The sequence below is a fragment of the Anolis carolinensis genome, chromosome 1 (assembly GCF_035594765.1).
Source record: "Anolis carolinensis isolate JA03-04 chromosome 1, rAnoCar3.1.pri, whole genome shotgun sequence".
Lineage (NCBI taxonomy): Eukaryota > Metazoa > Chordata > Lepidosauria > Squamata > Dactyloidae > Anolis > Anolis carolinensis.
Window position 1 is genome coordinate 106982333 of NC_085841.1, and position 24339 is coordinate 107006671.

Sequence of the window (24339 nt, forward strand, 5' to 3'; positions counted from 1 at the left end):
TGGAAGGCTGGAATAGTTCTAAATAAAGGATTGTCTAAATACCCCAAAAGCGCCGATCTTGTATGATAGTGGAAGCTAAGCAGGGTAAGTCCTAGTTAGTGCTTGAATGGGAGGCAACCAATAAATACAGGCACTGTCGGCGCTATTTCAGAGGAAGGAACTTGCAAAACCATCTCTGAGTACTCCTAGCCCAAGGAAAGCCAATGCAGTTCAAGTGCATCGACATGAGACTTGAAGGCACAGAGAGGCACACTATAAAGAACAAGAGAAATCATGTTGTTGTTGTTGTTGTTTTTTTTTGGGGGGGGGGGCTCAAGGTGATCTTATTTCCATATCAATGGATACAAATATGATGTAACATGAAAGAAATTCAAAGAAGAGACCTTCTTTATGGTGACCTGCCAGCTCTGAAACTCCCTGCCAAAAGAAAATAGGCCGTTTTATTCCTAGCACTAAATTAAAGCATTCTGCATTGGTTAAGCATTTTAATTTTCCTTTTGATTGATAGTCGCCTTTTTCTTTATTACTTGATAATAGCTAAGAAATGTATTTTATTTCAGTATAATAAAGCCATCTCAGAGTATCCTGTGTTCAATGTTCAAACTGTGGTCTCTGCACAGCAATGTGCTGCCATTTTCAAAGCACAGAGTTGCAAACTTCACTTAAGGTTTCACTTGTATTTTTGTGACACTTCTCTTCCATTGAAATCTTTAATCCTGGTAAGGATGTGTACATGTTTGTAAAAGAAATGGCAAAATAAAGAAATAAACTCAGAATTATAAACTGACCCTGGGCATTCCTACAAACGACTTGAAGGTAAACAACCAGCCCTCCAAGTTGCATGTGATCAGGAGCTGTCTGTAAAGAGTCCAGGCCAGATAGTTGAGCCTGATTTCCTCCTTGGCTATGGCTGTACCCACAGTGCAGAGTTATAGCAGTTTGACATCTCATTGGTTACCATGGGGCAATGCCAAGAAAAAAAATCTAAGGTTTGCAATGTTTTCTTTCAGAGAAAACATTACAAATCCCAGGATGGAACTATGGAAGTCAAAGTGGTGTCAAACTGTACTATAATTCTATTGTGTGTGTGGTCTCTATGGCTCTTGACAGCAGAACTGAGCTGCTGGCCTTGCCTAGGTAGGGAGGAAGCAGGGATCTGTGTGACCTGGAAGTTTGTGAGACCTACAAGAAATCATTGAAGATGGAAATGCCTTTGACTAAAAGTCACGTTATGGATCTGCTGTTAGTCCTTCTGGACAGGCAGGCTTGAGGATTGTAGGGAGAAACAAGTAAGATCTGGGCTGCAAGTTCAAGGGCTAACAAAATGATGAAAGATCTGGAAGCCATGTACTTGGAGAAGAGGAGACGAAGAAGAGGACATGACAGCCAAGTTTAAATATGCGGAAGACGGAACAAGTTTAGTGTCTGCTGCTCCATAGATTAGGACAAGAAAAATGGGTCTGTTGGGGATTCTGAGCTGTTAGGCTCAAAAATAACCCTCAGTTGGGGTGATTCCACCATAAATATAGCAGAGTAACAGAAGTGAACTTCATAACCAGCAGAAGCTTACATGTAATGAGCTAGGATATGCTATTCCTCAGGATGGTTTAGGATTGCAGAGTCAGAACTTCAGGTTCAAAATATTTATTGAAATAAAGGAAATACATTATTATATATACAGAAAAGGTCTGGGAGCTAACTAGCTTACTAAATCTCATATTTTAAAGAGGTAAAAGGGTTTTAAAAAATCCATGCAGCTCAATTTTGCCTAGAGAGAGGCAAAATGTGCATCCTCATAGGAAGAAAGAAAAGCAGAAGACTGAAAATGGCGAATGGCCACATGGCCATCCCAGGGCAATAAAACTTAAAAGGAAGTTCCCTCACAGAAATTCCATTACTACAGCATCAAGGGGTGGGGGGAAGAGAGAGGCTAGCAGGAAGAGTAAAGACAAAGCCTTTTTAGGAAACGTGCATAGTAATGTGGGGAAAGGAATCCCTCAGCTTAACCCTGTCTCTAGCCTAGCTACTCATTGAGGACTGGAGACTTGATGACACAAGAGACTTGTGCAGTCCAGAGTTGAAACCCAACACGGTCCAAACTGCAAAAAAGAGATTCCACCTCAACATTAGGAAGGACTTTCTGACCTCAGAGCTGTTCATAGTGGAATATGTTGCCTCAGAGTGCAGCCGGAGTCCCCTTCCTCGGAGGTTTTTATGATCATACAACAGGTAACAAGCGACACTTGAAATGCCCTCTCTTCAGATACATGACCAAAGGGACAGCAGCCCTCTCCAGTTATCACTCTGGCAATGGTTTTAATGGGCTTCTAAAAAAACTTCTAGAACGTGCCAGTGACCAACATATTACAAAGAAAGAGCCAGTTAGCTCGGTATTTTTTTCCTAAGTGAGCAAGGGGGTGCCTTCCATTATTGGCCCCTCCGCCTCCTGGCCCGATTAAACTCGTGATCATCTCTCCTATCAAACTAACCCTTCCTCCTGATCTGGACTGCCATCTCCTTGGAGGCCAGGGCCTGCCTATATGCACTTTTTGAAACTGAGCTTCATGCACAGTAGAAGAAGGAGCAGAGAAGAAATCGTTCTGACCACTCTCTTCCATCTTTTCTTCCTCCCTGAGATTTGGGCAAGCCTGGGGAAGGGGGAATACGGCTGCTGCGGGTCATGAAAAGTCTTCGGGAACCAACGACTCTAGAATAAATTGTTCTTGGTATTACTTTGGTAGTGAGATTGCCTTGTCAGGGAAATGGCTCCCCTGTTTAATAACAAATAACTCAATACAGGATTCCGCCTAGGTGTATTGCGAGGCATTTGCAAAATACGGAACAGGACAGGCCGACTTTCCAGTGGTGTATGAATCTGGATTGAAGGCAGAAAGGGCACAACGGAAAGACTGTTTCTAGTACCACCCAAAACACACACAAATCGAGATGATGGCATCCCCTTGTTCGCGTGAGTCCCGCTTTACTTTCTAGGCCCCTCAAAACCCAGTCTTTTGCCTTTTGGGATCCACTGTTTGGGAGCTTACTTTTGAAACAGGACTTTCCTGGCGCTCTCTCCGCCTCTCCCTTGGATTTGTGATGACTCTGGGCAAGAGGAATTGGTGGGTTGGTTTAAAGAGAGAGTACCTATCGGCATGTTTAGAATAGTAGAAGGGCCATCATTCTAGACAAAGCCCTGCTAACCAAAAAAAAGACAACTAAAGCCCTCTCCAGAGATGTCCATCCAGATGTCCATACTATTAATAACCTCCACAGAAGGAGAGTCCATTGTGCACTCTTGAAGTGCAAGGACTTCCTAATGTTTAAGTGTCATGCCTTTCCTTGTAATCTGGATGAATCCGTTCCCGTTCATGTCCTATATAAGATCCGTATATCTATTTAAAATATGACTGTTAAATCACTGATGACAGTCTTTGTTTAAACGCTGGATTGTGACTCTGGAGATCACGGTCCAAATCCTTACTTGGCCATGGAAAACCATTGGGTGACTTTGGGCAAGCCACATTATCTCAGCCTCAAGGTCACCTCTCCTTTGAACGAATCTTACCAAGAAAACCCAGTGAGAAGTTCACTTTAAGGTCGCCACAATGACTGGAATACACACAGCAACACACAAACCATATCACCGCTCCATCTTCACTATATTCTCTTTCCCAACCAACCCAGACAGAGCGAGACTTCTCCCTCTGTCACAGCGATACTTTTCAGAATAGATGCATTTCTTCCTTCCCGTGTGCATGTGGTACTTTCCCATGGGAAAAAACAAAGCTTTTATTTCCTTTTACAGGCGATGAATTAAGGTTCTGGTCTAAGATAAATCCAGTAACCCGCCTTAACTGGATTCTGGATAGACTCTCAAATCACAATTCTGTTCACCTTCCCAGAATCTAGCGCTTTGAGGATGCAACAATATAGTTTAGTCAAATAAAATGTTAATAATGTTTACATTTTTATATAAATAGCGTTTAGTTGTTCTTAAAAATGGTTGGGAACGGCCTGTCTTGGCAGAAACACGGGACATAGAGTCCTTCCACATCGCCCTATATCCCACAATATCAAGGCAAAAAATCCCACAATATCTGTTTTGAACTGCTTATCTGAGTCCATATTGCCATATATTCTAGATCAAGGCAGATAATGTGGGATTTTATTCAGCTGTGTAGAAGGGGCCATAGACGAAATGATTAAAAAAAAAACCCCACACTCACTTGCTTGGGGAAAATCCGTGGGATTTAATGTGACTTAATTCGGAGTGAACAGATCCACGGATTCACTCTTAAATACACGCAGGGGGCGAGTTAAATCGGCATTAAGATCGTAAGGTTGAGGTTTAATTAAAAGAAATTCGAATCAATGGCTTCGGAACAAAAGGTAGAGCTAAATTAGGAAATTATTCAGCCCTGACTTTGAAGGCAGTTACATTCCTGAAAACAAAGTCTCGCTCGGTCAGGTAAATCGGGCGGTCCCGCGAGGAACGAGGAGGGTCAGGTGAAATCGTTCGTTCTGGCAAGGAGTTCAGGCACAGAGGAGCTGAACCACCCAGTTCCCAAACAGCAATCCCGGGGTGTGTGTGTGTGTGTAAAACCTGGTGTTGTAATGTTTTCTGGTCTTACTACTGAGAAAATGACACGAATGGTGTAAATACAGTGCCTCAGTTACATTGTAGAACTAATTCAGTTTGCCAGCACATTGCCTGCCATGACTCAGTGCTATGTGGAATTATGGGAGTTGTAGATTACCAAGGTCTTTAACTTTTTCTGCAGATGAGGACTGGAGCCTCACCAAACTGTAAATCCCAGGATTCCATAGCACTGAACCCTGGCAGACAAAGTGGTGTCAAACTGCATTCATTTTGGAGTATAGATGTGTTGAACCTGATAGACTTGAGCAGTCATGGTTGAAGAAGGAGATTGTTGGGTTTCATCCCTGAATTGCACAAGTCTCTTGTGTCATTAAACTTCCAGTCCTCAATGAGTAGCTAATCTAGAGACAGGGCCAAGCTGAAGGATTCCTCCCCCTACATTCCTTTGTCCTTCCTCCTCCTGCTAGCCACTGTCTCCACCCCCCCCCCCCCTTCGATGATGTAGCAATGGAATTCTGTGAGGGAACTTCCTTTTTAAGTTTTATTGCCCTTAGCTGGCCATGTGGCCATTCACCATTTTTCAGTCTTCTGCTTTTCTTTTTGCTTTTCTTTCTGGGGCCCTGGTGGTGGCGCAGTGTGTTAAAGCGCTGAGCTGCTGAACTTGCAGACCGAAAGGTCCCAGGTTCAAATCCCGGGAGCGGAATGAGCGCCCGCTGTTAGCCCCAGCTACTGCCAACCTAACAGTTCGAAAACATGCCAATGTGAGTAGATCAATAGGTACCGCTCCGGACAGTTCGGCTTAGAAATGGAGATGAGCACCAATCCCCAGAGTCAGTCACGACTGGACTTATCGTCAGGGGAAACCTTTACCTTTACCTGCTTTTCTTTCTATCTATGAGGATGCACATTTTGCTATCTCTAGGCAAAAGGTAGCTGCATGGACTTTTTACCCTTTTACCTCTTTAGAAGATGAGACTTAGTAAGCTAGTTAGCTCCAAGATCCTTTTCTATCAAGAATGCATTTCTTTTACTTCAATAAATATTTTTGAACCTAAAATTCTGATTCTGCAGTCCCAAACCATCCTGAAGAATAGAAACTTATCCCAGTTCATCACACATACGTTTCTGCTGGTTATGAAGTTCACTTCTGTTACTTTGCTATATTTATGATGGAATCACCCCAACTGAGGGTTATTTTGAGCTTAACAACTCGGATTCCCCAACAAGTTGCACCTCCTGCCGTGAAAAGTGAGAAATCCGGTATATAGTTGTTCCAAAATCGGAATGTTTCCCCCTCATGTTCCATGTGCAGCCACAAACCTAAGAAAGAGGACATGGTTTCCTTGTTTTGAAGAGTTTCCTTTACTGAAACTAATGTTATGAGTAGCCCTGTCACAGCATTTCTCGCCTGACGGGGATTTTAGTGATTTTAGTGATAAAACCAAGCGTGTCAAGACTCCGTGTGTGTCTGATGTAAGAAAGGCGTTGGAATGAAATGCACGTCGCCCGCATTAGAGCAGGAGCAATTTTCGGATGGAGTTAGGACCTTGGAGCCAGTTCTGTATTCCTTCCTTCCTTCGTGGCTGGAGAATGTTGTAATAGGAGTTCTGCTAAGGAGGGTCAAACTATGGACTTCGAAACATTGCCAGTTTGTAGTCCACATAGGGTGCGTTTACGCTTCAGAAACAATGCATTTCCAGACTTCTTTGACTGCCAAGGCTCAATGCTGTGGAATCATAAGAGTTGTAGTTTCACAAGGTCTCGAACCATCTCTGCCAAAGAGTTCGGGGGCCTCACCAAACCACCAAAGGACAACTCCCAGTATCCACATGGCAGCTCAAGTGGTGTCAAACTGCATTTATTCTACAGTGCAGATGCATCCATGTTGGAAATAGCAACCTCCCAAGCCTTTCACTGTTCATGTGTTAATGTATATATTTGCTAATCTGTATTCAGTGTGTATGTTGCCATACCTGGGAGGGGTTATAGACATGTACTGAGCATGTTAAGACTCAGGAGTCCATATTATAGTCAGTCTGCTATATACCTCATTGGAAGAGGATATATCTGCATTACACCTCAGTGGAGGCGGATGCATGTTGCTGTTTGGAACTTCAATAGACAAGAGTAACTTATGGACTTTACTGAGTACAACCATACCTAAAGACTATGGACTATTGATTAAGAATGATACCCTGTGTACTCAACACAGAGAGAATTACATCCTATCTATAACTGAACTTCAATAAGAAATGTGCCTGTATGGTTAATTAATACAAGATATTTGGGAGTAAACAAGATATGTTATTTTTTTAAAGTAGACTTTGTTTTTTTGAAATTTCTGAGTGCATATTTTAAACTAAGAGGTTTCAAGGGAGCAATTAGAACTGCAACTGCAACTTCAACTTCAAAGAAACAACCATCCTCTGCTAACCAAATATATTTTTGTAGTTGCAGGCCTTTGTTCTTGGCAGTTCAAAGACATGGTTCTTCAGTTTAACAGCTGAGTTATATGTGTGCCATTACATGAATGCTTCTGAATATCACTTGTTCATGCATAACAAGGTCATGCTTTTCTTGACTAATGGCTTACAAAAGGTGGTCTCCACATATTCGTGGAGATTCACATTTTCTAAAAGGATATATCATTTTTCCTTTTCAATAAGGTTATGATTGCCATTTATTTCCAAAGGGTATGTTCCCAGAGACTGGGTGCAATTATTTCCAATCGGTTATGGGATTTCCAATAATCCATAGCCTTCTTGGATCATGAAAGACAACGGGATTGGCAGGGCTTCTATCAACGCAATTCACCAATGCCCAGATCTGGTTGATCAGAATAGCATTGTTCCAAAAGATGTGGCTCCCTTAAGCCAAAGGGCATGGGGTCGCTGAACAAATCTGGGCCGGACCCAGAACGGCGCTGAAAGATCAGAAAGAGATTCTTATGAGGAGGAGGAAGAGGAGGTCCATGGGTGTACCTTTCTAGTGTCCTTTCCCGATCCTTTCCTGGGAGTTTGTTTCCTGCTTGCCGCAATGTGAAGCTAGCTTTGAACTGCATTGAATGGTCAGTACAGACGGGGCCAAAGGCTGCCTAGATAAACTCCGGGAGGGAGCAACAGCTGCCAGATCGCCCCAAGGCTCGCCAGGCTGGTGGCGGTGCTGGGGAAAGGCCTCTCTCCCTTGACAAGTGGGCCACTGGGATTTGGGCAACTGGAGTGGCAGCTCCGCCGCCTCATTTGCTTACTAATAGGTTTCTTGTTTTGCAAATCGCCTTCGCGTTTTCCAGGCACAGCCTCCAAAGGCAGGGGACGGGGGTAATCCGGAGTGGAGGGGATTTCTCTTCGGGAGGGGAGTTCTTAAAGGGCCGCGGGAGAGAAAGGAGCAAGAAGCCCTCTTGAGCCAAACATGAGCCCCTCCCATCCCCCAGAGCGACACACTTCCCTTCACAACACTTTGAAGAAATGTAAATGTGATAAACCAGGCTCGGAGAGGAGAGGAAGAAGCCAAGCGCGGAAAGGACATTTATTTTTGATCTTGGCAGGTTAATGTAGCGTGGCTTGGAAGCCTTCCAAAATACATTTGGGGTGTTCTCTCCCTCCCTCCCTCCCTCCCTCCCTCTCTCTTCCTCCCTCCACAGGTTTCTTGTCTTCGACCACTTCAGCCAGGAAAATCCCCCCTTCAGACCCCAAACGTTGTTCGACTCTCCTCTTCTTTTATTCAGGTTTTTCCCTCTTCTTTTCTTTTCTGCCATATCACGAGAGCCTTCTTGAAAACTCCGAGCTTCTTCAATTCCCCAAAACAAAACAAAACAAAAATGAGATCCTAGCTTCAAATAAAATAAAGGCAATTAGAGGATTTGTCAGAGACAACAAAAATGGGCTGCGGTAGGTCAAGTGCAAAGAGAAAGAGAGAGAGAAGAAACCACTTGCCTCTCAGCTGTGGTTAAAGTGAACGTTCAAAAGAAAGATCAAGAGTAAAGAAACCACACATCTGAAGATGCGAGCCTTTTAAAGATTTCCTGCTTGTACTTTTCAATGACTTCAGATGGATTTCTTTTTCAATGAAGGTGGTTGTAAACAGGATGTAAATAGGAACAACTCGAATCAAGACGATCCCAGATAGTGAATCAGCGTACTAACATACAACATAAGGCTTTTATAGCCGGATTCACTGTATTGCTGTGAGTTTTCCAGAAGCATTCTCTCCTGAGGTTTTGTCCACATCTATGGCAGGCATCCTCAGAGGTTGTGAGATGTTGGAAACTAGTCAGGTGGGGTTTATATATCTGCGGAATGTTCAGGGTGGGAGAAAGAACTCTTGTCTGTTTGAGGCAGGTGTGAATGTTGTAATTGGCCAGCTTGAATAGCATTGAATAACCTAGCAGCTTCAAAGTCTGTCTGCTTCCTGTCTGGGGGAATCTTTTGTTGGGAGGTGTTAACTGGCTCTGATTGTTTCTTGTCTGGAATTCCCTTGTTTTCAGAGTGTTGTTCTTTATTTACTGTCCTGATTCTAGAGTTTTTAAAATACTGGTGGCCAGATTGTCTTCATTTTCTTTCTTTCTGTTGAAATTCAACAGCCAGTTAACACCTCCGAACAAAGGATTCCCCCAGGCAGGAAACAGCAATCATTTGAAGCTGCAAGGCTACTCAATGCTAATCAAGGTGGCCAATTGCAACATTTACACCTATCTCAGGCAGACAAGAGTTCTTTCTCCCACCGTGGACATTATTCCACGGATATATAAACCCCACTTGCCTAGTTTCCAACAGACCTCACATCCTCTGAGGATGCCTGCCATAGATGTGGCCAAAGCGTCAGGAGAAACTGCTTCTGGAATATGGCCATACAACCTGGGAAACTCACAGTAACCCATGAACACATAAGGTTTCATAGAAGCAGAGAAGGGAGAAGAAATAGCAGCTCTTTTTCCTTTAAGGAAGGATGTATCTGCACGGTAGAATGAATGCAAATGGACTCCACTTTAACTACTATCTTTGTAGTTTGTAGTTTGGCGATGCACTGTACTCTTTGGCAGAGAAGGCTAAAGAAGACCTTATCAAAGCACAACTCCGCCACCTAAACGCCCAAGTGGCTTCTGGCTTACGCGTTTACTCTGAAGTCCCATTGACTTCAGTGAGAAGGCTAGAAAGCTAGAGGTCCTTCTTCCCCTCTCCAAAACAACCATCAATTACCCAGTCCAATTACTCCATCTCCACCTTCCCCACCCTGAACAAATCTTGCCAAGGAAACCCCATGATAGGGTCCCCAAAGCTTGGAAAAGACTTGAAGACATGCAACGACAACATCATATGTAAGTTGCAATGGTGGATGAATATACTTCTTAAGTGAGAGGCATTCAGTGCGTTGAAAGGACTGGCATCCCCGGCATCCCCAAGGCCTCCCCCTCCCTTCTTTGGCTGAACGAGAGAGTTAATTTCTCTCGGCAGGTTAGGCTATAACGCAGCCACTGGTTGTTCATTAAACCGCAGGAGCGGGGTCTGCTTCCCGTCTTCTAGCGGTTGAAGAAGTGGAGGCATCCCTCCTCGCTCCCACATTCACATTTAGATTAATTAACAACTGGCAAACACACACACAGTTGGAATGGGAGCCCTTAGATTGGCAAAGATAGGGCGCCATAGCAGGGAGGGCTTCGAGAACCAATCACAGAAATAACAAACACAGATGCCTAGATCTTTTTTCTTTCTTTCTCTTTGGCTTCCTGTGGTTGCCCAGCTTTAAGGAGCCTGATAGATGCCTACCTTCTAAAGCTTTTCTCGCTTTTCTGGTGAAACCTTCAAACGCTTTCTCTCCTTTGTTGTTGTTGCCGTGTGCCTTCAAGTCGTTTCCCTGAGGTCATCATAGGGTTTTCATGGCAAGATTTGTTCAGAGTGGATTTCCCCATGCCTCCCTTTTTGGAGAATTGTGATCTTTGGAAAGGCATGCCCTTGTTAGAAATCATCACCTTTTGGGAAATGGAAATCTCCATAGCTTTTTGGAAAATGGCATTAACCAACATTTGGGGAAAATCAGGAATTTCCCTGAGAAGAGTTAAAAACTGGCTTTAGCCAACCTTTTCCTTAGTGGTAAATATCCACTAGTCAAGGCAATTAGGTTTCTCAGCTGTTAAACTGATATTACTAGTTATCTGTTTGAGAGAGAGAGAGAGAAATAGAGAGAGCAAAATTTCAGAAGTATTGTTTTCAGTTGCCCCAAAACATCTACTCTCCCTTAAAACATATTTGGTTTAAATCATGCTCTCAAGAGACCAAAAACAAGTAGTCTTCTTTAAAAGTAACAGTCGCTTTACTCACAAACTTCATGTATTCAGCATACAGGTACATTGCATATCAGTCCAGTTACAGATAGGATTTGAAGTAGTTTCTCTGTGCAGACAACACAGAGCATTTTTCTTATAATTTTAACAGTCCATAGTCTAAAGCAGGGGTCCCCAAACTAAGGCCCGGGGGCCGGATGCGGCCCTCCAAGGTCATTTACCTGGCCCCTGCCCACAGTTTTATAATGTAATATTTTTATATCAGTTTTAATAATATAATATATTGTATATACATATAATATTGATAAAAATATTATAATGTTATACAATATAATACTAATAATAATACCATATAATAATATTAATTATATGTTATATATTACATATATTATAGTATAGTGGTATAGTTCAATCTAGTAATATATAATGCTAATATTGTGCTATGTTAATAATATAATATATTGTATGTACATACAGCTGCTCTGAGTCCCCTTTGGGGTGAGAAGAATGGGATATAAATGTAGTAAATAAAGGTAGTAAATAAATAAATAATTTTAGACTTAGGCTTGCCCAAAGTCTGAAATGACTTTAAGGCACACAACAATAACAATCATACCCTGTTTCCCTGAAAATAAGACATCCCCAAAAAATAAGACCTAGTAGAAGTTTTGCTGAATTGCTAAATATAAGGCCTCCCCCGAAAGTAAGACCTAGCAAAGTTTTTGTTTGGAAGCATGCCCAGCGCCCGCCAAACAAAACACCATAGCATGCAGGATTGGTAAATGTACATTATTATTATTATTATTATTTTATTTTTATACCCCGCTTCCATCTCCCAAGGAGGACTCAGGGCGGCTTACATACCAGTTGTATATGGAAATAATAGTAGTAACAAGAAATTCTTGACAAGAGTCACAGTTTGTCTGGTTTAGTTATGTTGGTTTGTGATGACAACTACTGTATAGTATAGAATAAATGTTCATTTTTTTGTTCAACAATGAATATGAATTCTTCATGGAAAAATAAGACATCCCCTGAAAATAAGACCTAGCGCATCTTTGGGAGTAAAAAATAATATAAGACACTGTCTTATTTTCGGGGAAATACGGTAATTAACTTGACTATCTCATTGGCCAGTAGCAGGCCCACACTTTCCATTGTAATCCTGATAGGTTTATATTGGTTAAAATTGTTTTCATTTTTAAATATTGTATTGTTCTTTAATTGTTATTGTTGTATTGCACTACAAATAAGACATATGCAGTGTGCATAGGAATTTGTTCGTATTTTTTTTTTTCAAATGATAATTCGGCCCCTCAACAGTCTGAAGGATTGTGGACCGGCCCTCTGCTTTAAAAGTTTGGGGACCCCTGGTCTAAAGCGTCTCTCTGTTCTGAGAGTCCAATAGAGTCTCTGTCTAGTCTGAAAGTCCACTGGTGTCTGAGATCAAAAATGGAATCTGAACTGAATAGTCCCAGATCTGATCACATGGTCTGCAGCCCCTCCTACAACAACGAGTTAAGGAAAACTGCATACCAATACACACATATACAATACAGTAAGAAATCTGAATTATATACAAACAAATAACTATTGGAGGCTTGAAGAAGGTTGCTATTTCCAACATTCCTGTGGTTGAGAGAATGTTACCTGCTCATAAGTACATATGTTACCTGCTCAACAGTACATTTCCATGGCCAAGTTGGAATTTGCACCCTGGTCTCTAGAGTTCTGGGGAGCATCTGTACCATAGAATTCATGTAGACTGACATTACTTTAATTGCAATGGCTCAATGCTATGGAATCACGTAAGTTGTCGTTTTGTAAAGTGTTAACCTTCTCTACCGAAAACCCGCATCATTGAGCCATGACAGTTAAAGTGGTGTTAAATTGCACTAATTCTACAATATAGCTGCACCCAGCAGGGATCCCATCTGGTCCTCTGGCTTTGCTATTTTTTCCTTCGTTGAGGGTGAAAGGAAGGCTTGTCAAGCAAACCCTTGTCAGGACCGCTTTCCATCTGAAGAGCTATGTCCTCACGCAGATCCAGAATAGGTCTCCACAGTCACTTATGGCTCCATCCTTGGTGTTGGGGAATCTAAGCTGTTAGGCTCAAAACAACCCTCGGGGTGTTTCCGCCCTAAACATAGCAGAGTATCCGAAGTAAACTTCATAACCAGCAGAAACTTAGGTGAGGTGATCTAGGATATTCTATTCCTCAGGATGGTTTAGGATTGCAGAGTCAGACATTCAAACATATTTATGGAAGTAAAAAGAAATACATTCTTGATAGAAAAGGTATTGGAGTCAAACACAGCTTACTAAATTTCATCTTCTAAAGCGGTAAAAGGGTAAAAATTCCATGCAGCTACATTTTGCCTAGAGAGAGGCAAAAGGTACATCCTCATAGGTAGAAATAAAAGAAGAAGACTGAAAAATGGTGAATGGCCGCATAGCCAGCCCAGGACAATAAAATAAGTTCGCTCACTACATCATCACAGGGAAGAAGGAGACAGTGGCTAGCAGGAGGAGGAGGAAAGACCCTTTTCCCTTTTTGGGAAAACATGCATAGAAATGTGGGGAAAGGAAACCCTCATCTTAGCCCTATCTCTAGCCTAGCTACTCATTGAGGACTGGAAGCCTGATGACATAAGAGACTTGTGTAGTTCAGAGATGAAACCCAACAATCATAATCAGCAGGACTGATCGCCTATGAGGAGGATGCACCCCTAATCAATAATTTCCAAACTTGGTCTCCAGCTCCCAAAATTCTTGACATATCTTGCCAAGAAAACTCACTAATAGGATTGCCGTGACTCAGAAAGTACTTGAAGGCACACAATAATAATTGAATAATTTAATAGTTAAAACTATAGTTAAAACCTTTTTTGAAAGGTTTTAACTATAAAGTCCTGGTTTGCGTGTGTGAAAGGGGGGCGGGTTAGGGGAAGCTAGGTATAAATAATCATAATGATATTACTTATGTAAAGGTATCCTGTAGCATCTTTGAATATGTAGCATCTTTGAAAACTGATATTCCAGATGGATACAGCTATGTCTTTGTATTCTATTTGTATGACCTAGTGACCATAGTTAATAATAATAAGTGCTAGTAATTTGGTGAAAGAAAGAAAGGAAGGAAGGAAGGATGGAAAAAGAAAGTTTTCAGTGACTGTGGTCCCTTCCACACAGCTGAATAAAATCCCACGTTATCTGCTTTGAACTGGGATATATGGCAGTGTGGACTCAGATCACCCAGTTCAAAGCAGATATTGTGGGATTTTCTGCCTTGATATTCTGGGTTATAGGGCTGTTTCCAAGGGTCCTGTGTGTATATGTATACAACATATAAAATCCGAACCTTTTTGACCAAAGACACCCTTGCACCTTTTTGCCTCCCTCACTCGTGAAGTCACTGAGTCAGCTCTCTCGCTGAGTGGCTGTTTCCCCGGGCTTGCTGAAGGCCCTTCCACACAGCCACACAACCCAAGGCAGAACATCCCATAATATCTGCTTTGAACTGGGTTATCTGAGTCCACACTGCCACATATTTCAGTTCAAAGCAGCTAATATGGGATTTTGTTCAGCTGTGTGGACGGAGCCTGAAAGTGAGTGAGGCTCAGGAAAAGCCGAACTCGATGGAGGAGGATGGAAGAAGGAAACAGCCTAGGAAGAGGGCTTGAAAAAAGGTCTGATGTTTGTGCCAGAGAAATCGTTAGCTGGATTTAGGTCTCCCGGCTCCTCCCCTTGTCTCGTGTAAAGCTGCTTACAGGAGCATCGACGTGACTTCCTCCCCTTGGAAAGAGGTGTTTGGGAAGTCAGACGTTAAAGAGACGGATTGAACCCCGCCAGGGCAGGGGAGAAAGTTGTATGTGAGACCCAAGGCGATTCACAAAAAGGCCCAACCTCCTTTCTACTCGAGCTGAACTATCTCCGCTTCCCTATTTTCACAGTGCCTCCGACTGGTCTTAATGGTGCGTGCTTTGTTTTTTGAAACAGCAAAATGAAACCTTAGCTGAACATTCTCAATGCTCTTTCTTCAAGTGCAAAATCTAGGAGTTTGTAACATGGAGCTGTAGAAGTTGAAATGGATTCGTAGTGCTATAGTTGTGTGCTGCAAAAGGGCCCTCGGGGGCTGATGGAACCAAGGGAAGGAGAATTCTTCGGTGGGGATTTCCAGAGTCTTCATCTCACAGGGCATCTCAGGTTGTGGAGGAAAGGGAAAGAAGTTTCTCTTGGATTTGAAGAGAGCTCCTATTCGGGCTCTGAGGAGTCGTTAGCCCAAGAAAACGCTATGAAATGAATGGGATCTCCATAAGTCGAGGGGCGACTTGGAAGCATATGCACAGAAGAAATGGTGGAAATGAATGGTGCAGATTTTGGAAGTTAAGTAGGGTCTGTCTTAGTTGGTACTTGGATGAGAGACGTCTAATAAATACCAAGTGATGTGGGTTGTATTTCAAAAGGAGACGCTGGCAAAATCATCTCTGAGTATCCCTTTGCAAAGAAACCCCCCAGAAATTCATAGGGTCACCCAGGACCAAAATTCGGGGGCGCAAAATAATTTAGAAATCAGGCTCTATCGATAAACTTCAGTGGACACTCAAGACAGATCAGCTTCAGTGGCTACTCATGGGGATTTGGTTAATCAGTTAAAATTCATGAGTAAACCAGTTTTTTAAAAAAAAAATCTGAAAAATTTCGGGGGGGGGGTTTGAACCCCTACCCCCCCCCCCTTGGCTACAGCCCTGGTGGTCACCATAGGTGGACAGGAGACTTGAAGGCACACACACAAGTCAATGGTAGAAGGACACTTCTTTGCAGCAAGGACGCCCAACACAGTCCCCTCTGCGCCTTTCCTCAGACACCAGTCACGCAGCTTGAATTAGGATTCATAACTCGACCCTAAGACGTTGACGCTGCCTAAAGAAAGCTTCCTGAACCACGGGACTGCATCCCAAGCAAGGTAATGCTCCCGCTCCAATGGGAGAGAATAAAAACCCCGCCCTTCCAACATCCTGTCATCCGAACTCAGTTCATTGGATGCAAAATCTGAAAAAGACATGAACGTTCCTCCAAAAATCAAGGTCAATGCCATTGCCTAACAAACCCTTCCAGTATTTTCTGTTGGTCATGGGAGTTCTGTGTGCCAAGTTTGGTTCAGTTCCATCGTTGGTGGAGTTCAGAATGCTCTTTGATTATAGGTGAACTATAAATCCCAGCAACAACAAATACCAAATGACAAAATCATTTCCCCTACCCAACCCCACCAGTATTCAAGTTTGGCCATATGGGGCATTTGTGCCAAATTTGGTCCAGTGGATGAAAATACATCTTGCATATCAGATATTTACATTGAAATTCATAACAGTAGCAAAATTACAGTTATGAAGTAGCAATGAAAATAATTTTATGGTTGGGGAGTCACCACAACATGAGGAACTGTATTAAGTAGTTGGGGCATTAGGAAGGTTGAGAACCACCACTTTAAAGTTTGGCTGAAGAGTTGGAACAGAGTCATGGAATTGACATGGAAGCCATTGATGGGGCAATCAATGGAAGAGACACAAGTCATGGTAGTCTTTGTCTGCTCCTACTGTTTTCCTTGTCATGCCAGAATTATTTGTTGTGTGGTGGTTTGAGCAAAGATTATGGTCCTGGAAACCAGGGTTTGAATTCTCACTCAGCCATAGAAATCCACTGAGTGACCTGGAGCAAGTTGCTCTCTCTCTGAGCCTCAGAGGAAGGCAAAGTTCAAACCATTCTGAACAAATAGCACCAGAAAACAACAGGTTACCATAAGCTGGAAATGGCTTCAAAGCACACAACAACAAATTGCAAATAAGCAGCCTGGGAAACTGCACAACCTGGATGTTTTTTTTCACTGAGTGTCTATGTCTTCACAGGACTGGGAGAAGCCTGGGGCCACCCAAGTCGAACCAGCCCTTTGGACAATGTTGGGCGAGAGCTGGGATCCCATCTGCTTCAGGTACTACATTCAGAAAAAATGTTGCTTTCTATTTGCAGATTTTAATGCATGCACCCAAGAAGACACACCCAGATCCTTGAAAACTGTCTCTCCTCTTGTGGGATGAACTCTCCATCTGAGCTCTTAAAGTCATACATTCTTAGAGCTGGAAGAGACCACAAGAGCTGTCTAGTCTGATTCTGTGCCATGCAGGAATAAACAAGTATAACATTCCTGATGGATACTCATCCAACCTTTGTTTAAAGCCATCCCAAAGGTAAGCCACTACATGGCTAAATGATAATCAGAGGCAGAGAAATAAGTGGTTCTTCAGAAGTTGTTGGACTGAAGTTCCCATTTAACCTGAGTCAGCACTGCCAAGGAATTATGGGAGCTTGTTGGGTTATCTAGCAATCATGCATGCATTTTCAATGGGGGTGGTTTATGTAGTTAGTTTTGTTTGTTGCTTAGTTAACCTGAAGCCAAAGCTGCATTCCAAAGTTGATGTCACCATTTTAGGGAAATGGGAAATGTGGGAAATGAGAGTATACTTCCTGGAGACTTACAGGAAGTGACATATGCCTTTAGAATTTGGGGCATAAAAGGAGAGACTTTCTTTTGTTCTCTCTTTGGCTCTTCTTGCTCTTCCAGCCATGCCAGGCTGATGTTACTTCTTTGTTAAGAGATATGTAGTATCCTGAACTATATTCTTTTGGAACTAAGATGTTTTTACCTGAGATAACCATCATCATACAAGATTGTGAGTAAACATATTTTTACTATTTTACTTTTGATGCCTCTGATGCTTATTTTATGCGCATGACTCTTTAAAGGGAAAGGGAGGCTGGCTATTTTGCTGTTTCTCACCTCTGCTCACATAAACCTCTAGTCTTCTGCGTTTTTGCTATTCTGCACCAATATCTAACCATATTGGTATCATAATCCTAACAGGTTATGAATATATTCCTAATAGCGCTGCAATCCAGTAGCAACATCTAGAGGGCTGTGCAGTGTCCACCCACACAAATGATTTGTAAGGCCAGAGGATCCTATATGGTTGGCCTTTTCTTCCGCTTCTAGGTTTCCAGAACAACTGAAAACATTGCCTTTAGTGGAGCTTTAGGGCAGAGCTTAAAAATATACTATGTTTGATCTACAATTTCCAGAACTCTTCCATCAGTTATGGGAATTATAGTTCAGGCTATTTCCCTTTACATTTTGTGAAAGGTTTTGCAATAGAGGCCAGAAACTGTTTAGCAAAGAACCTTAAGTTCATAGATTTTTCTCTGAGATCCCAAATAACATTTCTAGTCAGCATTCACAGTCCTGTCAAAGATGGACAATTATCCCCAATCCTTTTAAAAAAGTGTTAGGGTTGCTGGAGAAAGCAGGAGGCCTTTGATTAAATGGCTATTATTTCAATCTTGGAAAATTTATGGTCATATTCTGTCCCACTCCCACAACCAGGGGATTTTGCTTAAATACCTCTATAATCACCAGAACTATAGTTAACAGATCCAACATATCATAAGACACAAAGACTCATTAGGAAGACATGAATGCTTAGTAAAGTGGGAGGCAGTAGGAAAAGATGGAAACTAAATTACAGATTGATTCCACCAAAGGAGTCATGGCTGAGCTCTAAAGAGCTGAGCAGGGCAATTGACAAGTGGGTGTCATGGAGTTTTCCCATTCATAGGGTTTCCATAGGAAGTAAATTTGGTGGGAAATGTTAACAACAAAATGTATGTAAAAAAGTGAACTTATTTATTTTAGCTCAAGGTGCTACAAGATTGTTTCACCCCTTTTTTGTTTTCTTTTCCACTCTTTTTCTATTAATTGTTGGCCTGAATCCACTTCAGTTCTTAGTCTGAACTAGAAGAGATTAATGTGTTGTCGACCAGAATCACAGGGTTGTTGTATGTTTTCTGGGTTGTATGGCCATGTTCCAGAAGTATTCTCTCCTGATGTTTCGCCCACATCTATGGCAGGTATACCTCACAACTTCTGAGGATGCCTGCCATAGATGTGGGTGAAATGTCAGAAGAGAATACTTCTGGAACATGGCCATACAGCCTGGAAAACATACAACAACCCTAGAAGAGATTAATTCATGCTTCTGGCTCAATTGTACAATAGTGTTCAGCACCTTGGATAAATCCTTTATAGTTCAGAGTAAAACCCAGACTGAATTCAAATAAGAGCCACATGGATTTGTCTATATATTGAGTCAAGAATTGATTAAATGGCTCTAATTCTACTTTGGATTTAGGCTATTCTGGTAGCAAATAGCTTTGTAAATAGCTGGTATTCATTCTTTTTATGACACCTTGCCATGAATATTTAATTATAGTCATCCTTACACATGGGTGGTTTGACTTATGTAGAGTTGCTTATTTACCAATTTAATTTATAATGTTGTTTCTAGGAATCTCTAGGTCTTCTAGTGTGATTCTATGGTTACCTTCCTCCAGGCATGCTGCAAGACCTAAAGATTTCTAGAGAGAACTCTCTAGCCCATGAAATGCAATTTTGTGATCAGCTTTCAGTGGAAATTGACCATAAAGTCATGCAACCCCCCCCCCCCCCCAAAAAAACTCAAACATTCCTAAAGTCATGCTCTTTTGGATAAAAAAATAGCAATTTATTTATTTAATTTCATGGGGGCCCTGTGACCCCAGTAAATGTGGAGAGCTGACTATATTCTTATATTTACTGTATATCTAGTAGATACAGTTCCACACTATGCCAGTAATCAGAAGAAATACAACAATCAGAGTAACAGATACTGTGTACCTCTGTGTCAGGGTGCAGTAATAGATCAAACTCAGTGCCAAATAATGATATTATCACCAGTTGGGTGATATTAATCAATTTCAATTTGTGCAGGTCCAGAGTAAGAGATTGGATTGATATCTGTTTGGACTTTACCAGAAGATAAACCTGTAAAATGGTGGCTGAGACTTAAAAGGCTGTAACCTACAGAAGGTTCCTCTGAGATTTAAAAGGCTGTAACTTACAATTGTAAGACTTCTCATGAGAGAATAAGGGTATTTTAAACTGCTATAAAGCAAAGCTAAACTGTCCATTTAGTTCTTCCAGTGCAGTCTTATCCATAGAGTTATGCTTAGGAAGCTGAAGGCAATGTCACAATCTAATTTCCTTGGAATGAGATTTCAACATGTTGGATATCTGACTGTTCCATAGTTTTGCTCTGTTGGGCATTTGTCAGTCTCCCATAGGGATCTTTCATATTTCCAGGTTGTGTCTTCTGACTCTATCCCCCTTCATTTAATTCTTGGATAAAAGTAAGATTGAATTAGCAAGAGCAGAACTCACACGTTTTGTTTTCATACTACAGCTCCCAGCCTCCTCCAACCAGTGCCCATGCTGGCAAACCTACTAGAGGTAGCAGTCCAAAAATTAGCTTTCCCAAGAGTTGGGGGAAGGACACCAAACAGAAAAGCAGATTTCACCATTTGTCCTTCTTTCCTTTTAGACTTTGGATGGTTTCATATTTGTGGTAGCTCCAGATGGCAAGATCATGTACATCTCTGAGACCGCCTCTGTTCACTTGGGTTTGTCACAGGTATGGTACTATGTTTTGACAAAATTCATGCAACATTGTGGTGGGATTAGAAACTGATTCTATATATAGTTGGGGGGGGGGGGAGATCATATAGCCTCTCTGATGTCATTGGGATAAATGGCAACTCCCAGCATTCCTCAGCATTAGCTATCCTGGGAGTTGCTGCAATATCTGGTGACTTCACTCCCACTCCCCATTAAAAGCCAGAATCTACAGTCAAGAGATTTCTATTTATTTCAAAATGTGTGACTTCCTGGTAAATAATTATTAGATCATAAGTATTCATCCCTCCTTTCTACTGATCTAAGAATTGGGAGAAACATGGGATAAAAATAAAGTAAATAAAGTAAGATTTGCTTCTGAGTCAACCTTCACTGGATGGGCACATTAAAATAATCTAAAGAGGACTGATGGAGTCCAGGCCCCTCTGTGTACCTATGTTCCTCCTAGTCCTCTGCATCCATTCTTCCTGACTGCCTTCATTGAGGGTTTGTTGCTTGTATTTCCAACTTGCCTTTTCTCTAACTTTAATACTCCAGCCAGTAATTCTCAAACCTAGAGGTTTTTGAACTTCAATTCCAGCAGCCTCACTCACTTTAGCCAATGGTCAGAGATACTGGAAGCTGAAGCCCAAAAACACTTGGAGGACCAGAGTTTAGGAACCACTGCTCTAGGCTGTTGAATTGCTTTTTAAAATAGCATTCATCTATATATATGTGTATGTAGTAAGTATGAATGTTATTTTACAAGGAAATTCTGTGTAATCTCAGAAAGGAAACAAAGGTGCATGTTCTTTCCGTTTTCTTTTTTTTTTTTAAAGGTTTTTAACATATGTAATTTTTGGAAACAATTTAATAATGTTTTTAATTTTTTAAAATTGAATTGTTTTGACTAATTTATCTGTGAGTTACTTTGGGTCATACTTAGGTGGAACAGTGGCATATTAAATACTATATATGTGTGTGTGTATGCTTTTAAAATGATACATAACCATTTAAAACTAAATGTCTCATTTATGTGTGTGGAATATATGAGCATTATTTTAAAAAGAAATTGTATATATTCACAGGGAGAAAAATGGAAGGAATGGCCCCCACTTAAATTTTTTCCCTATCTTTTCCCACAAACAATTGTATACTGCCCAATGTGTTGTCAAAGGCTTTCATGGCCATAATCACTGGGTTGCTGTGAGTTTTCTGGGCTGTATGGCTATGTTCCAGAAGCATTATCTCCTGACTTTTTGCCCACATCAATGGAAGGCACCCTCAGAGGTTGTGAGGTATATTGGAACCTAGCAAGAGGGGTTTATATAACTGTGGAAGGTCCTGGGTGGGAGAAAGAACCTGGGCACAGCATATTATTTGAGAACACAGAAATGGCGGACCAACAACCAGCATGTCAGACTACACAGCGAAGCCATTGAAATCCACAAGCATGTGGACAATTTCAACAGAAAGGAGGAAACCATGAAAATGAACAAAATCTGGCTACCAGTATTAAAAAAAACCTCTAGAATCAGGACAGTAAATGAAGAACACTCAAAAGCAGGGGAATTCCAGACAAGAAACCATCAGGGCTAGGTAACACCTCCCAACAAAGGATTCTCCCAGGCAGGAAGCAGCTAGACCTTGAAGCTGCAAGGCTAATCAAGGTGGCCAGTTGCAACATTCACACCTGCCGTAAACAGACAAGAGTTCTTTCTCCCATCCTGGACATTATTCCACAGATATATAAATCCCACTTGCCTACTTTCCAACAGACCTCATAACTTCTGAGGATGCCTGCCATAGATGTGGGTGAAAGCTCAGTTGAGAATGCTTCTGGAACATGGCTATACAGCCCAGAAAACTCACAGCAACCCAAAATTCCTAGAGAGAGAGAGAGAGAGAGAGAGAGAGAGAGAGAGAGAGAGAGAGAACGTTTATTAAAAAGTTGATATGTATATAAAGTTATATGTAAATAATGTTTGGTGCTGGTTTTAACATTTGTAAGAAGCCTTGAGTCCCTCTCTTGGGGAAGAGTGAATGAGGATGATGGGGCGCCCCTTGCTTTCGGCTTGTGCCTCTTGTCGGTGCCTCTTGTTGTCCCTTTGAAAACAAGAAGACCAAGACCAAGGAGACACTTGCTTCGAAGGGCTAGGTTCCAGTGTGGCATTTCTTGATGTGATTATATACCACTTGGAGAAGGATCAGTGTGATTCAGGCCCAGGCTAAGCGTCCTTGCAGAGCCGGTCCAACAATGAGGTGAATTAAGCGCTTCGGGCGCAAAACATACGGGGGCACAGTTGAGACTCCTTTTTCTGTTGATTTGTTGTAAAACATGATGTTTTGGTGCTTAATTTGTAAAATCTTAATGTAATTTGATTAATAGGCTTTTCCTTAATCCCTCCTTATTATCCAACATTTTCGCTTATCCAACGCTTTTATTTTTCAGTGATTGGTTTTGGGGGGGGGGCACCAAAATTCTGTTCACCTACACTTGAAAATTACCTAGGGCTGGCTCTGCATCCTTGGCATATATTAACAGGACCCGAACCCCGCTTGCCAAGGCAATCTCACGAAGGGTTCTCTCTCCTCTCGTTCTTTCAGGTGGAGCTGACCGGCAACAGCATCTATGAGTATGTGCACCCGGCCGACCACGACGAGATGACGGCCGTCCTCACCGCCCACCAGCCCTACCACTCCCACTTCGTTCAGGGTAAAGCCCACGGGTAAAGCCGCAGGGAGGGAGCCGGGAGGGAGCCGCCCTGAGGAGCTCCCCCTCCACTTGACCGACGCCTCTTTTTCCCCTAGAATATGAGATCGAGCGCTCCTTCTTCCTCCGGATGAAGTGTGTCCTGGCCAAGAGGAATGCCGGCCTCACCTGCGGGGGATACAAGGTGCGGGGGCGCCAGGACACCAACTAGCGGACAGACCGGGAACTTGCGCAAGCCAAAGGGAGGAGGCTTTATCGGCTTCATTCTACACTGTCGAATTAATGCAATTCGAACCCACTTTAACTGCCATGGCTCAATGCTATAAAATCCTTGGAGCTGTCACTTTACAAAGTCTTTAGCTTACTCTGTCAAAGAGGGCGACTGCCTCTCCAAACTACAACACCCAGGAGAGAGACTTGTACCCTGGTCCAAACGGACAATGATTGGGAATCTCACATCAGAACAACATATTTTATGTGTGGCCAAGACCCCAAAATAACATATAAAACAGCTCTGTATTTATTTATTTATTTATTTATAGTATTTATATTCCGCCCTTCTCACTCGAAGGGGACTCAGGGTGGATCACATTATATACATATAGAGTAAACATTCAATGCCCATATACACATAGAACCAAGACAGAAACAGATGCAGAGGCAATTTAACCTTCTCCTGAGGGGATGTTCAATTCTGGCCATAGGGGGGAGCAGCTTCATCATCCACTGTGACGGCACTTCCTCATTCCAACATCGTAAATTAGTTAAATTTGCCTCCCTACTTTATAAGTGGTACCTTATTTCCTACTTGATAGATGCAACTATCTTTCGGGTTGCTAGGTCAGCAATGAGCTGGGGCTATTTTTTTATTTTTTAATGGTCGAGTGCTCACCCTCCTACAGGCTGGCCTTGAACTCATGACCTCATGGTCAGAGTGATTTATTGCAGCAGGCTGCTCACCAGCTTGCGCCACAGCCTAGCCCCTTTAAGCAAAACAATACGTTTAAGAAACACATATGTGGGGCTGATGGGGTAAATTGTAGGGGTGATAAGGAAATATGATGTATATATTCAGTTTTATCATATTTACTTACTGTATTGTTATAAATGTCTTATTTTAACTTACTACATAGAGTGTAATCAAGTTTTATCATGCCTTGTCATTTGGTTTGGTATTGTGATATGGCCTAAGGGCTAATCAATAAAATTAT

The 24339-nt window shown here is 42.0% G+C and overlaps 1 protein-coding gene across 2 annotated transcripts in view; it reads left to right on the forward strand.

Annotated features, from left to right (window-relative positions):
* Positions 1 to 24339, forward strand: part of sim1 (SIM bHLH transcription factor 1) — a 95700-nt gene that overhangs the window by 18166 nt on the left and 53195 nt on the right. The window contains exons 1-5 of one of the 2 annotated variants that reach the window (XM_062980395.1): positions 15648 to 15843; positions 16784 to 16866; positions 20345 to 20434; positions 23023 to 23131; positions 23227 to 23312. In XM_062980395.1, coding sequence (XP_062836465.1) covers positions 20390 to 20434; positions 23023 to 23131; positions 23227 to 23312 — 240 coding nt within the window. In that variant the 5' untranslated portion in view covers positions 15648 to 15843; positions 16784 to 16866; positions 20345 to 20389. Of the gene's footprint in view, positions 1 to 15647; positions 15844 to 16783; positions 16867 to 20344; positions 20435 to 23022; positions 23132 to 23226; positions 23313 to 24339 lie in introns of those variants that run through there. The other variant, XM_003215510.4, reaches the window with a different exon arrangement.